Source organism: Budorcas taxicolor, chromosome 5, assembly GCF_023091745.1.
Source record: "Budorcas taxicolor isolate Tak-1 chromosome 5, Takin1.1, whole genome shotgun sequence".
Classification (NCBI taxonomy): Eukaryota; Metazoa; Chordata; class Mammalia; order Artiodactyla; family Bovidae; genus Budorcas; species Budorcas taxicolor.
In genome coordinates this window covers 4,839,534-4,854,969 of record NC_068914.1, presented here as the reverse complement: position 1 = coordinate 4,854,969, position 15,436 = coordinate 4,839,534, and the positions used below count along the sequence as shown (strand labels likewise).

General features: G+C 34.3%; 1 protein-coding gene and 1 non-coding gene across 2 annotated transcripts in view; both read right to left on the bottom strand.

The window, feature by feature from the left end:
• The window catches only part of WAPL (WAPL cohesin release factor), a 75,476-nt gene that overhangs the window by 13,241 nt on the left and 46,799 nt on the right, over window positions 1-15,436 (bottom strand). Inside the window, exons 5-9 of the mRNA XM_052639576.1 lie at window positions 7,262-7,357; window positions 6,046-6,198; window positions 5,639-5,775; window positions 4,792-4,903; window positions 2,597-2,824 (exon numbers count right to left, since the gene is read on the bottom strand). Coding sequence (XP_052495536.1) covers window positions 2,597-2,824; window positions 4,792-4,903; window positions 5,639-5,775; window positions 6,046-6,198; window positions 7,262-7,357 — 726 coding nt within the window. The remainder of the gene's footprint in view (window positions 1-2,596; window positions 2,825-4,791; window positions 4,904-5,638; window positions 5,776-6,045; window positions 6,199-7,261; window positions 7,358-15,436) is intronic.
• Window positions 4,227-4,333, bottom strand: LOC128049071 (U6 spliceosomal RNA). The gene has a single exon (XR_008199444.1). It is a non-coding gene; the product is annotated as a U6 spliceosomal RNA (small nuclear RNA).

Here is a 15,436-nt window from a genome sequence, read left to right as displayed (position 1 = left end):
TTTAACTGCAGATCAATACACTAGATTAATTTACCACAAAGGTTGTAACAAGAAATACTCCAGAAACAAGGTGTGGGTGTGTCAAAATTTCTGTCTGTTGGTAAAAACTGGTATCTTATTGCTTTGCTTTATGTTTTCTAACTATAGCAAATGAGCTTATTTTCACATATTTATCAGTTACCTGTAATTCTTTTACTCTAAGTCCCCTGTCAAATATTCTTCTCTTTATATTCATGTAAAGTAGCTTGTCTTTTTCTTACTGTTCTATATATTTTCTTATCTATTCTGAACAAAATTACTTTTTTTTTTTAGGGTTTCATATTCACCAATTTCAAACTTTATACTACACGGTTAGTAGCTTGGATACTTTGGCCTCTATGACAAAATTATATATAAACAATGATTTAGGACTACTACTGGAGGAAGCAAAGAACACTCAGAGCCATATTTATAAACCAGGTTAGGTTTTTTTCCATCCCTTCATTTGCCTTCAATGATTAATTTTACTTTTTAATTCAATTTCTTTTAAAAGGGCAACTTGGTTCCTGTAACAATAAAGGAACTTTAATAAAACAAAAGAAATGCTTTAATGTAACAAAGGTGAAAAGACCTGGTTATCTTCCCAAAGCTCACTGCTTTGAAAGATGCAAGTTTACAGTATGTCTTGCTGGCCCATTTTGAACTGAATATAAATTAAATATTTAGAAATGCAAAAAACAGATCTCATCAGCAAAAATCTTAATATTACTGATTTAGAAGAGATTTTATTTTATACCTTACAGATTTTATTCTGTACTTTAAAAAGAACAAGGTTGATGTCCAAGGTGACAAATATAGATCTAGAATTCAACACCATGAAAACAGATATAATTTTGCTCAGTTCTCATCCTAAGTCCTTGAAAGAGTAATGTAATAAGATCAGTTCGGGCAGGGTTAGCTCATGAGTCACAGCAGTGAAAATGAAGACTAATGAGGCTTTCTTTGCTTAGGAAGAAAAGGACATAGTAATTTGATGTTAATACAACAAACATTTGTAAGATCTGATGCAAAAAAAAGCAACTTAATGGTTTTTTTTCTATAGGCATAAAAAGGACTGTTTCGTATTTTAGGCTATATTCAGTATATAATATGCTAGTATTTTAAAACAGCCTACAATTCAAACATTTTATTTGAAACTGGAATAGTTCTCAAAGAGTTAAAACACAACCAAATCACTAATCAGAGTACTATTCAGCAACTGTGAGCTCTGTTATTTGAATTATATTTTAATATTATAATATTAATATTTAAAAATATCTTTCCATGGTACATCAGGAATAGCAACATATTTCAAGGGAACAGGTTGAGTAATTAATAAAACAATGTGTAGGAGACAGTCACTGTACAAAGCAATGTCTACTGTTACAATTTAAGACGAACACAACACCCAAGAGTAGCTGAAGCTGGGGGGGCACGCCACATCCTAATAGCAGCAACTGTGTGTTCTCGTTTTAATCACGTGAATTAACTACTTTAATACAGCACAGTTATTATACTGCTATTTACCATCCTAGTAAATTCAATAAATGATGGGAGAAAATTCAACAAGCAAGTTTATCATCTTTATTTAAGAGCAAATGCCTGGAAAGAACCTAAATGTTGGGAGAGAAAATTATGATGATGATAGTAACAATAATTTTTAAAAGCTGTATTTATTCAATTATGCAGCAAATAAAAATTATAGGCTCAAACTTATTGCTTTATAGCATTAAAAAACAGTATATGTTCTAAAAATGTTAAAAGTATGAATGTATTTTAAAATTAGGATACAAATAGTTTGGTGAGGTAGAAGGATTGTTTATCCACACTTTGAGCATAATAGCTATTTTCTAATCTTAATAAGAGAAAGTACTAAATACATGTCAATTTTGTATCCTATCTTTTAATGTTAACTTGCTTTCCCCCTCAACTCCCACTCTACCCGAATGTATTCCCTACTCTACCTTAACTAAGAAGAGCAATAATCCTAAGTCATTATATGGCTAGCACAAAGCATTCTGTAGTTTCTGAAAGCAAACATTGCAGTCTTCGGTTTAGTGGACAGTAGAAAAACCAATAATTATATAATGTTGGAATTGTCTGAAAGTCAAGTATATATAAATAAATAATCTTATTTTTTCAAAATGACAAGGCCAGTTATCTTCCACTGGCCTACTAATCTTTGGGGATATTCTTGATTCTACAAGTTTTTTAAAAAGCCAGAGGAAAGTAAAACTAAAATCAACCAAAAGCAACATAATCATTGTCAACTTGGGGAGTTGTACTGAGCACAAGCATAGCCATGGCCATGAGTGTGAGGGACACTGCTCTACGGAGGGGTTCACGCCTGGGAATCCTCCTTTTGAGTCTTGGTCCCTTGCAGCAGTTAATCAGACATCCTGAGATACTCTGAAATAAATGAATGCTCATTGAATATGGCTCTTTCTGAAGATCCTTTAAATCTTTATTCCTAAAACCCATATAGTATTAAGAATTCAAGTTTCTAATAGCCTAAATGTAGTTCCTACATTTAAAAATAACTGACATTTTCATTTTACAACCAAAGGAAGGAACTCACCGTTATATTTTCTAGATCAAGGTGCTTATTGTGTACAGTTTCACAGAGCCTTCGAATTTTTTCTTTGATTTTGTTCATGTCTTTCTCATTCAGCAGCTTAGCTGAAGAAGCATCTTGCTCCAGTTCTAGAAGTCGAATCATCAGATCTAGGCTCGCTCTATCAAGATCCATGTTTAAACGATCTCTACTCAGTATGTACATGAGGGCAGCTGTACAAAGGGACAGATTCTTCAACAGACCCAAAAAGGGGAAGAAAAGTTAATGTAAGCGATTAGTGACAATTTCGGGCAACAAAAGACTATTTTGACATTTGTTTACATTTAGAAACCTTGAAAATGTTTTATTCAGTGAAAATCTCCCTCTTAAAATATTCTAGGGAAATGAATACATACAATAAATACATAAAGCACCACAGCTTAAAATTTTCCTTTCTACAGACATTCCCTATAGGAATGTCTCAGAAGTGTTTAAGTGGAATTATATTTTTTCTGGCCTTTCTGTGCTAAATGAAGAGTTCACAAGACATTTTTTTCAGCTATATAATCCTACTTTATAATATACTTCACTCTTTGTTCTTTATCATATAGTGAAGTCAAATTTCCATTTAAAATCAATAATGTAAATGTGTTTTAAAAAATAAACACAGCTGGGTTTGTGTTAATACATAAACTCAGGATGCTCGAAGAAACATATTAGACTCATATGTTTAAAATAAACCTATCAGGTCTGGTTGAACCAAGTAGTTTTTTTAAAAAATCATTAATATAATGTGCTCTCAAAATCATTCAGATCAGGTGGTTAGCGCATTCAGCTTACAAAATCTACATGTACTGAAGGTGATATAGATAAGCATTAACAGAACAAAGAGGTCTATGTTAGAATATTCCCAACATTTGAGATATTCTGTACTTAAGCCTTTTTTCTATGTATCTATTCTAACTGAAGTGTACTTGATCTTACACGAATTTCAATGCACAGAAACACAATTAACTATCTAATATTTAAACTTTAAATCTCCAAAATTCAAACTGGGTTTCTAACTAACTGCTTACAGAGCAAAATATGTTTGGAAATAAGGCTTTGGAGATCCACTGCCGCTAAGAATATATATTAATGCTTTGGTCCTCTCATAACTTCATAAGAAAGCACATTAATTCTTATTTCTCTTCTCCCTCATTGTTTTGAACCTGCTAAAACTTGGTAACTGACTTATCTTCATTTGGGCTTAAGTGTATCGCTTTCAGTTTCAGAAGACTGAGTATTAGATTCTGTCACCTAATCTATACTTCGAATATTATTTTCCTGAACAAAAATATAATAAAGCCATTTCAAATTACCACCACTGATGATTAGTAATGATTTTTTTTCTAACTTTGAAAATGTTAAACCTTTTATATGTAAATATGCTCTATTTTTTATGAGAAAGTGTCAAGTCATAATGAAAATGAGGATGTGATTCCTTTTCACAATGGGATTCAACATCCAAGCAAAATACTTAAAATTTTAATATCTAAAGTTTTTATTCATGTTATTAATATCACAGAGGTAAAAGTTGTCCCCCTCGCCCCAGTACTTTCTCTTTTTTTAATATAAATTTATTTTAATTGGAGGTTAATTATAATATTGTATTAAAAATATGGAACGCTTCACGAATTTGCGTGTCATCCTTGCACAGGGGCCATGCTAATCTTCTCTGTATTGTTCCAATTTTAGTATATGTGCTGCCGAAGCCAACACCCCAGTACTTTCTGATTCAAGGTAATCAATGCTTACAGAACTAAGTATTCAGTATGGTACGTATGTCATGCCAGACAATGGTTAACAGTATAAACTGACAAAGAGGAAAAAATGTTGAGCAAATAGTCTGAAATTATTTATTAAGCAAAAAATCCTGGCATTAAGTTTTTCTAAATATTTAGCAAATACGGGGCTTCACTGATGGAGGTGAAGAATCTGCCTGCCAATGCAAGAGATACAGGTTCAATCCCTGAGTGGGGAAGATCGCCTGGAGAAGGAAATGGCAATCCAGTTATTTTTGCCTGGAAATCCTATGGACAGAAGGCTGGCAAGCTACAGTCCTTGGGGTTGCAAAAAGAGTTGGGACACAACTTAGCTACTAAACAACAAAAACAAATTTAGTAAATATAAACTAGGATTCTAAAATAATGCTTCTCAACCCCAGAAACTTAAAATACCTGATGATGCTGGGAATCATCCAAGGTTTTAAAGACCATTGCTACCATTCCATGTGCTCGCAGGTGCATTCGAAAACTGGGCATGGCACATTTAGTAGCCAAGCTAATAACACTAGAAGAAAACAGACTAGGTCAAGGGGACTGAAAATAGCCAGTGCATTTTCTTTTTTTAATTTGCTAATACCTAAATAAACAACAGAGTGCTCGGGGGTTGGGGGTTTATGTGTGTCAAAGCATTGCCCATGCAGATCACAATATAAAAAGACATGGGCAAACCAAATTCATTAAATACTTACTGATGCACAGTATGTGATTAGGTACGCTATATTAAAAAAACACAAATAATACATGATTGTCTTCAGTGTATCCTTTATATTACTGCTACCATTAAAAGCAAAAACATCTCAGGTATCTTCCATGTTTCTGATCCATAAAAAGTATAAATATATAACTGGACATATTCCAAATGACTGGATAATTCAATCAAACCAAGATATTCAAACCATTATAGTATGCCAAAGATGATCCAAATCAAAACATGCTTAAATCATTTATCACTTGCTTGTATAAAATCTGGTGCTAAAAAAGAAAAGATTCTTTGGCATAACACTGTTAAACATCTGGAAACTGAAGCCCCCCTATGCTATGCTAAAATGCTATACCATCCAACTTTCTTTAGTCCATGTAGGATCAAGTCCCTTAGAAGAAATCAATCACATTTTAACATCACTGGCTATAACCTACACCTATGATAACAAAAATTGCAAATGTTTGGCTCCACTGAGCTAAAAAATTTTAATGAGAAGGAGCATGCATACAATTTTCAAATATAAAAATAAGATCTTACCTAAGGCAACGTGTGTTTAGAGGCTGTGTGCTCTTTAAGCCACTTAACAAGTACTCAATGTCATCAGTGAACTCTTGGTTTTCACCAAATTCCACCACATCATTGAAGTGCTTCACGTGCTGAACAACAGTATACAACTGCCGAGAAAAAATAAGGCCACCTCTTTTGTAACTATGAAGTAGCATATTTAAATCTATGAACTTGCTCTGCTTTATTTAAAAGTGTATAAAGTAAGTTTATTAGATGGCAACCAACAAGTGTTTTAAAAACATTGGTAGTAGTAGGACGAGGTAAGTTCGTGGTTCAAAACTCAGTATCAGTTTACTGCTAAGTGCTCAAGACATTAAAAGGCTAAATTACATAGAAAATTCTATCCACATGCAGTAAAACTGTACATGGATGCTTACTTCTTTGTCTTCTTTTCTGCATTTCAGTGCAGTAACTATATCTTGGTAGGGCTGAGTAGGTATTGTCACAGTTTTTATCACTTTGGGTGGTGGTGCAGGAGCCTTAAAAACTCCATCATCTTTTTGATTTTGCTCCTTTGAAGACAGCCTCACCTATTAATAAAGGTATTAAATTAGTTGTTCTAAATAAATATATAAAAATAGTAACATCTCATCTACTTGGTAAATTTAGCTTGAGAGTAATAAAACCCCAATTCTCCCCCTCAAAGGTAGGGGGAGGCCTCTGAGGTCATAAGGGATACTTCAAAAATTCCATGCACTATAAGGTAAGACTTATATGTGTTTTACTCACAAAAGAACCACTCAGGAACTTATTCTGGTCTTTTCAACCTAACATTTCATACAATTAGTTATCCATCTCCAGAATCATTAGAAGGAATAAGGAACCAAAATGACATAGATAAATAGCACTGACAGAGAACGCAGGACAGACACAAAGAGGAAAATGACGACAGATAGACAAAAGAACTTTTAAAGTACAGGAGTCCATAGTTCATGGTAGAAAAAAACCAGCCATAAGAGCATGCACAATAATACCTAATATGCACAATAATGGTTTAATACTAGTAAAAGGAGCTTAATTAATGTATCAAGAAGACAGAGAACTGTACGTTTTAGGATGATCTCTATTCCTATTTTTTACTGTCTATAAAGAATCTGTTCTTTGATAGCTCCATATGACTGAGGTGTCACTATTAATCTGTAGTTATTAATGTATGATCCTACCAGTTATTCTGGAGCAAATAATTAGCTAAAAATCTTTTTCAAATGTGTTTTGAACTGAAAGGTATTACTATAATGCAAGAAAAAAGTTCTGCTCTAAAAAACAAATTAATCACTCAAAGCCACTTTAAGATCAGTGTAAGATATACTGATATAGCTCTCAGTCATTTAAAAAAATCCATAAAATGTGGATCAAGAACTGTCCAGTATTTTTAAGGCTTTCATTCATAGCCTAGTAACACCAGAATTTCTGTTGTCCTGCCCACAATCATTACTTTTCCAGTGAATTAAATTAAAATCATTAAATTCTGGTGAAGAAGCTGAAAATAAACTATTAAACAGAAAAGCTAGAGACTTTCAAATTATGAATGAAGATAGAAACTACTTAATATTCTTCATACAAACATGAAATTAAAAAGTACAGTTCACTTACTGTGACACTCTGAGGTTTTGCTACTGGTGGCGCAGGTAGTTCTTCTGAGTCTGGATGATTCCAATGTCTAGCATTATATACGGCTTTTGTAGGAGACTAGAGGAAACAAAAATATCAACTATTTCCATCTTACTCTGCATCCTTATAAGATTATCACATTTTAAAACTAAAAATCACGAAGAGTAATTTATATAAATTGGATTCTTTATCATTAGCACCAACTGGAAAGCCAAGATACACAATATCTGATTTATATTACCATTACGCTCCTACCATGCCAATGGCAGGTATGGAGCCACTGTCCTATTTTGACACAAAATCAACAATCAGTGTTCTGGGCAACTGATTACCATCCAAGAAAAGAAATTTAAACCTCTTGTTTGGCTTATATTAACTTACTAATCAATACAGTTAATTCAACCTATTCTTTATTCCTCATACTACTGATTCATGCCCCACATTCTTCCAACAATGAAAATCAGGCAGCTTACAAGAAGGGATAAAAGTCCTTATTCATTCAGGTAAACTGGTGAGTTTCCAGATGAGTGTCATTATTCAAGTTTTCAGGTTTTATATAAAGGTAAATACGGTATGTATACCAAATATTACATATCACAGTGGAATCTAATTCAGTACTACATACTAAAATACATGCAAAATGTATAAAAATGCATACTGGGTAGGATAAAGATGTAAATCACCCCACCCCACTACAAGTTAGTTTACTGCCAAATCAATATACTATAAACTTCATGAAAAAGACCTTTCAGCTTTAATACTTAGAATTAAAAAACTGAGTATAAATAACTATGAGCCTGCATAATCAAATCCACAGAATTAAATCTGTATTAAAAGGAACAAATCTTCATTTTCAAAAGGAAACTGATTAAACAGACTGATAACATTTTCTCCATCATTTACAAAATGATGTTAAACTATGTCCTTTAAACTTCAAATAATCTCATTAGAGATTTTTTGTTTGTAAGAGTATAATTAATGATCTTTGTATTTTCAGTATTACAAATAAAAACCAAAGGAGTACAAGAAAAGAAACATACTTCAAGGCTGGCCAAAAAATCTACATAAAAAATTAACCATCTTCCCTTACTAGCCTCAATGAAGTAACATTACTGGAATTGAGCATCATACAAAGTTATTTTATATAAATATTTCCTTCAAAATAACCATGCTATGACAAACACAACTGTGTAAACCCCAGAAGAACTGGTTTTTCAAAAGATAGAGTTTAAACTAATTCACATACTAATTTTGTTAGAAAACCTTAATGTGAAAAGGAATCTACTGTGAAACTTACATAAAGCAGAAAGTCTCACTTGTACTGTGTATACAAACACATCAGTATTCTTATATATTAGCATACAGTAATGCAGTATTAGTAAACTAAAGCAGTTTATGCAATGACTTGATCAGGCCTTGTGACACACAACCACATAGAGCAGACTCAACATCAATTTTTTAAACCTCTATTCCTTACTGTTTTTCTCTCAATACTTATATAACTTACATGCCTGCTAGTTGTTAGATCCCTCATTTCAGCAACCTCAAATAGCCAAAGCGCAGCCATAAGCCCGGGAAGATAACAGACTTTTTAAAATAATACATGCCTCAAACCTGAAGCACTTATTTTTAAAAAGCATTGATTTCAAGTAAGAATATTTTGGATAATATAAAGGTTATCTGGTTCCACCAGTAACAAAATAGCAGAAGTCAATGTTCTAAAGTAAACAGACCCTGGAGATTGGGACTACCACATATAAAACATACACACTGCTACACATAAAGCAAATAGCGGATAAGAGCCTACTGCGCAGCACCGGGAAGTCTACTCAACACTCTGTAATGGCCTACGTGGGAGAAGAGTCTAAAAAAGAGTGGATATATGTACATGCATAACTGATTCACTTTGCTCTACACCTGAAACTACCACAATGCTCTAAGTCAACTATACTCCAATAAAATCTTTTTGATTAATAGCAAAATATAGATATATATTAAACAGACCCCCGTCTAGTTAACTGCAAGTGGCAATACACCTAATAGTTACAAAGGAGAGATAGCAACCACATGGTATGGATTAAACTCCAGATAAATAGTAAGTTCTACTACTACTTGTTACTAAATATTTTCTCATCTATAAAATAGCATTCATAACAGTATCTAGTCAAGGCTATGGTTTTTCCAGTGGTCATGTATGGATGTGAGAGTTGGACTGTGAAGAAGGCTGAGCACCAAAGAATTGATGCTTTTGAAGTGTGGTGTTGGAGAAGACTCTTGAGAGTCCCTTGGACTGCAAGGAGATCCAACCAGTCCATCCTAAAGGAGATCAGTCCTGGGATTTCTTTGGAAGGAATGATGCTAAAGCTGCAACTCCAGTACTTTGGCCACCTCATGTGAAGAGTTGACTCATTGGAAAAGACTCTGATGCTGGGGAAGATTAAAGGCAGGAGGAGAAGGGGACGACAGAAGATGAGATGGCTGGATGGCATCACTGACTCAATGTACGTTAATCTGGGTGAACTCCAGGAGTTGGTGATGGACAGGGAGGCCTGGCGTGCTGCGATTCATGGGGTCGCAAAGAGTCGGACACAACTGAGCGACTGAACTGAACTGAACTGAACTGAACAGTATCTACTGCAAAAGGGTTGTTATGAGGATTAAATGAATATATGTAAAACACATATTAGAGTGCCTGAAACAGTATGTACTATACAAGTATTATCACTGATAGTACTAATTATAATAACTATTATGTGATGATGTGCAAGTATGGGTTCAGCATCTATATAAGAAAATTGGAGTGTATATATATACACACACATCTACTCACATAACAGAGGACTGAAATAAAAGGGATAACTGACATAAACATACTCTAATAACAAATACTATTATAAAAAGCAGACTGGGATATACTGTTCTAATTCATCTCAAAATTCAATAATATCCCTGATAAATACAGAGGCAAAAATCATCAACAAAATACTAGAAAACTAAATTCAACAGCACATTAAAAGGATCATACATTCTAACTATATATAGGATTTATTCCTGGGATGCAAGGTTGGTTCAACACATGAAAACTAATCAATGTGATACACCACCTTTATGGTAAAGGACAAATATCACATAATCATCTCAACTGGTGCAGAAAAACCACTAAACAAAATCCAACTCTCTTTAATGAAAAATACTCAACAACAGAAACTGAAGGAAATTATCTCAACAGAGGTCATATTTTAAAAGGCCCACAGCTAACATCATACTCAACAGTGAAAAAAATGAAAGCTTTTCCTCTGAGATCAGTAACAAGGTAAGGATGTCCACTCTCACTGATTAAACACAATACTGAACATATAACAAAAGTAATTTGGCAAGAAAAAGAAATAAAAGGCATCCAAATAAAAACACTTTTTCTCTGTTCACAAATGACATAATCTTGTATATAGAAAACCATAAAGATTTCACCAAAAAAAAAAAACACCCCATTAGAACAAATAAAAATGTATTCAATAAAGATGTATTTGAGCAATCTCTTAGAGGACAAAGAGAAGAGGCTGGCATGCTGCAGTCCATGGAGTCAGACACAACTGATGACGGAACAGCAACATGATACAGGGCTCATATGCACTTACACACACCAACAGAGGACATCTGAAGCGGAGATAGAAAGAAATTCCATTCACAACAACAACAAAAAGAATACAATGCTCAGGAATAAATTTAACCAAAGAGGCAAAAGATCTGTGTGCACCGAGGACTACAAAACACTGAAATTAAAAGACACAAAGAAATGGAAAAACACCCTTTGTTCATGGATTAGATGACTTAGTAGTTAAAATGGCCATACTATTCAAAGTGATCTACAACTTCAATGGAATTCCTGTCAAAATCCTAGCGGTAATTTCTATAGAAACAGACCAAACTTAAAGCTTATATGGAATCTCTAAAGACCCAGAATAGCCAAACAATCTTGAGAAATAACAAAAAGCCCAGAGGCCCCACATTCGCTGATTCCAAAACATTACAAAGCTACAGTAATCAAAAGAGTAGGGTACTGATGCAAAGACAAATATATAGATCAAGTGTACAGAATATAACACTCAGGAATAAATCCACATATATATGGTCAAATTATCTTCACCACTGGGGACAGTCTCTCCAACAAATGGTGCTGGGAAAACTAGATATCCACATCCAAAAGAATGAAACTTGACCTTCATCTTACACCATACACAAAAATATGTTTAAAACTTAAAAGTAAGACCTGAAGCTAAAACTCCCAGAAAACATGGGTGTGTGGGGGGATACGTAACGGTGGTTATAGCAATGACTTCTTGCCACGAAGCACAAGGAACAGAAGCAAGCATAGACAGCTAGGACTGCATCATGAGAAGCCGCCGCACAGCAAAGAGAACAATCAAGAGTGAAACATGCAACCTACAGAATAGAAGAAGAATCTTCAAGCCGTCTGTCTGATAAGAGATTACTATCCAAAATATATAGGGAACTCCTATAAGTCAATAGTGAAAAAAAAGAAAAGAAAAAGAAAAACAGGCCACAGACTTGAACAGAAGAACTCTGAGCACCGAAGAATCGATCCTTTCTAACTGTGGTGCTAGAGAAGACTCTGGTGAGTCCCTTGGACAGCAAGGAGATCAACACAGTCAAGCCTAAAGGAACTCAACCGTGAATAGTCATTAAAAGGACTGATGCTAAGGCTGAAGCTCCAATACTTTGGCCACCTGATGCGCAGAGCTGACTCATTAGAAAGGACCCTTATTCTGGGAAAGACTGAGGGCAAGAGGAGAAGGGGACAGTGGATGAGATGGCTGGATGGCATCACCGACTCAATGGACATGAATATGAGCCAACTCTGGGAGATGGTGGAAGACAAGGGGAGGCCTGGCATGCTGCAGGCCATGGGGTCACAAAGAGCTGGACACAACCGAGCAACTGAACAACAAATATGATCCCGCAATCCCACTTTGAAGTATTTATTCAAAAGAATTAAGAATAGGATCTTGAAGAAATATTTGTACTTCCATGTTCAATGCAGTATTTTTCAAAATGGCCAAAAGGTAGAAATAACCTAACTATCCATCAACAGAGAATAAAGAAAATGTTACATATCCATACAACAGAATATTATTCAGCCATTAAAAAAAAAATCCTATCATATGCTATAATATGAACCTTCAGGATGTTACTCTAAATGAAATAAGCCAGTCACAGAAAGACTTAATACTGCATGATTCCACTTACAAGAATTCTAGTCAAACTCATAAAAATAGAAATGGTTGTTGCCAGGGGCTGGACAGAGGCCAAAATGGGGAGTTGCTATTCAATGGGTATAAAGTTTCAGCCAGGCAATTCTACTAGAAAACCATGGTACAATATTGTGCTTACAGTTAACAATACTATACACTTAACAATTTCCTATGAGGTAGACCTCATGTTGTAGTTTTTATCACAATAAAAAAAAAGAACTTTGAAAAGCATTTGAAGCTTAATAGTATACAGAATAAATACACAAGTTATATTCAAAAGATACACTCATGAACATTTTGTTTACTCTGTTCAATAAGGTGGCTTAGTAAACACTATTATTTGAAAAGTTTTGACAAGGTTTTGCCATTTTAATGCTAAAGACTAATCTAAAAATTTGAGTGAATCCAATGAGAACTGTTGTTCCCTACTGTTAATTATTTCAAAGTTTTACAAAGTTAATATAGGGTTTATTATAGGGAGCAGGAGGATTTAAGGATACACCCTAAAATTAAAAAAATTTTTTTAAAATGCATGTGGTTAATACACACAGACCAACACTGCCTCTGAGCTCTTCACATCACTCCAAATAGTCTAACAACTTCACATGCACCTCCGTGCGTGTCACATACCGTACCGCGCACAGTATCTACAAAAATACCAGACAGCAATCGACTTTCCGTGGAAAACAACAATCTCTCTTACGATTTAGCAACCTAGCTGAATTGTAACTGAGTCCTTCGACTGCACTACCAGGCTTGCTTAAATCTTCTTTATTTTTTTTCTGGTTTGAAAACTAGATGTATCATATTAACTAGATTCCTTAACTTTTCAGTGTTAAAGTTATTTGTGGATTCCATTTCTTCTGAAATCTACTCCAAAGAATACTTAACCAAAAAAAAAAGTAAAAAGCTCTTCAGACTATTCTAACATCCTAAAGATTGGGAATCATTTTAGCATATTTCAATCCCAGTAATCTTAAACATACTAACATACTATTCCTTTGTTTCAATTCTCCAGGGGCATGACAAATAAGAAGAACCTCAAATGTAACACTGTGTTACAGCTAAGGGAAAAATATGCCAGTGACAGACACATGGCCCATTTATCTATGAGAGAGAATTCAATTTCTACAAAAACAATGGACAAAAATTGGTTTTTACAATTATAATGCAAGGCTATGGTTAACAGATTGGCTTGTTGAATCACAATTAGAGGTAAGAAGAGTTCTTTCATGAAAAGCTAAGAAGAAATAACAATATTATGGTATTCTTTATTGAGCTGGCTCTCAAAGGGGGAAAAAACTGAAATAACTGCTTTTAAGCCATGTGAACTTTTTAGCAGTACCAAATTTATTTCTGAGTTTTAAAGAGTATTGTGTACTAAATGAGGACAAGTACAGTAAGCTGATTTGAATTCATCCAGCCTTACCCACACAAGGATATAACACAACTGCACTCTCACAAGTAATTCTATCAGCACGCGCTACGACTGAATGGTTTCTGAAAAAGCAAAGTGCCGCAGAGCACAACGGTGCATGCGTCGCACTTTAGTGACAATCCAAAGGGAGAACATGCATCTGGATTTGACTTTTTATTAATTCTTCAGGTTTCTCTTTGTTTAAGATGGGCAGTAGAGGCAGAGAGTATTTGAGGAAGAAAGTTTCACAAAGATTAAGGTACCTTTTGGCTCTTTAGAACTTTCTTTTAAGCATAATGATATAATCTCAGATTGTCTTAAACTATGATCAAAACAGCCTTAAAGTAAAATTTCCTAATTTGTTTACATATTCTGGGCATAATTTGAGGAAAAACTGCACCCATCCCTAAACTAAAACCAAGAATGTCTCTACTGCTAAGAACTAGACATTCAGAAGTGTTAAGATAGTGCACTAAGCCAAGGTATAATCCACACGTACATGGGATGAGTAGAGCTGAAAATTTTTCCTGATTCAATTAACCCTACAGATAAACCTTTCAAGAGACAGTTATTTTTATGAATAAATTGTCAACTCCTATCCACAAGAACAATTTATCTGCTACTCAGTTGTTTTAACTTCAAAAGTATCTGTAACAATTTTGTAAAATTTTATAACAGATATTGCCACATCAAAATATCATCTTAAAATATCATAATTTGAGCATAAGCTCTAAAAATTTTAGTAAAACTTTATAAAAACAGGTACTTGCACATCAGAATATCACCCTGAAACAGCATAACCTGAGCATAAGCTCTAAAAAGTCCAAATAACAAAGCATAAAATAAAATACTAGACACTCTGAAAACTACTACTATTAAGCCTACAGCTCAACAATTATTAAAATAAAAAGATACTAGGATGAGCCAGGATTTAAAAAAAAGAAAAATCAGCTGAAATAAGCATCAGCTTTACAAGTAAAACTATCACTAAATATAGAATGAACCAGTTGTATTAGGGAGATGACTTATCCAATTTAGAAACACAAAAAGAGAAGCTGAAAATATCCTGAAATACAGCTAGATAGAGAATATTCAATCTCCCCTTCATTTAGCTGGACACATGCTTGCCCTGATTTTCCAACATCCCTTGCTGCATGTGTGGCATTATGACCAGGTTCTGGTCAATGACACATGAACAGGAGTGCAGGACACCTTCTGGATCCTGGCCTTCTAGGGATGCTGACTGCCTCCCCTTCCCATCTTCACTATTCGTATTCTTCAGTACTCTCTAGAGATGGTAGAATACCACAACAGAGGAAGATGGGTCCCTGACAATATAGCAATTTGAAAACAGTCCAGAGATAAACAGCCAAGGACCGAGAAGCCAAAGAAAAATAAGCTAGCTACTGAAAACTAATTTGAGATTTCTTTTACATTAGCTGAGTCAAATGCTACTGAAATTAGTTAGGA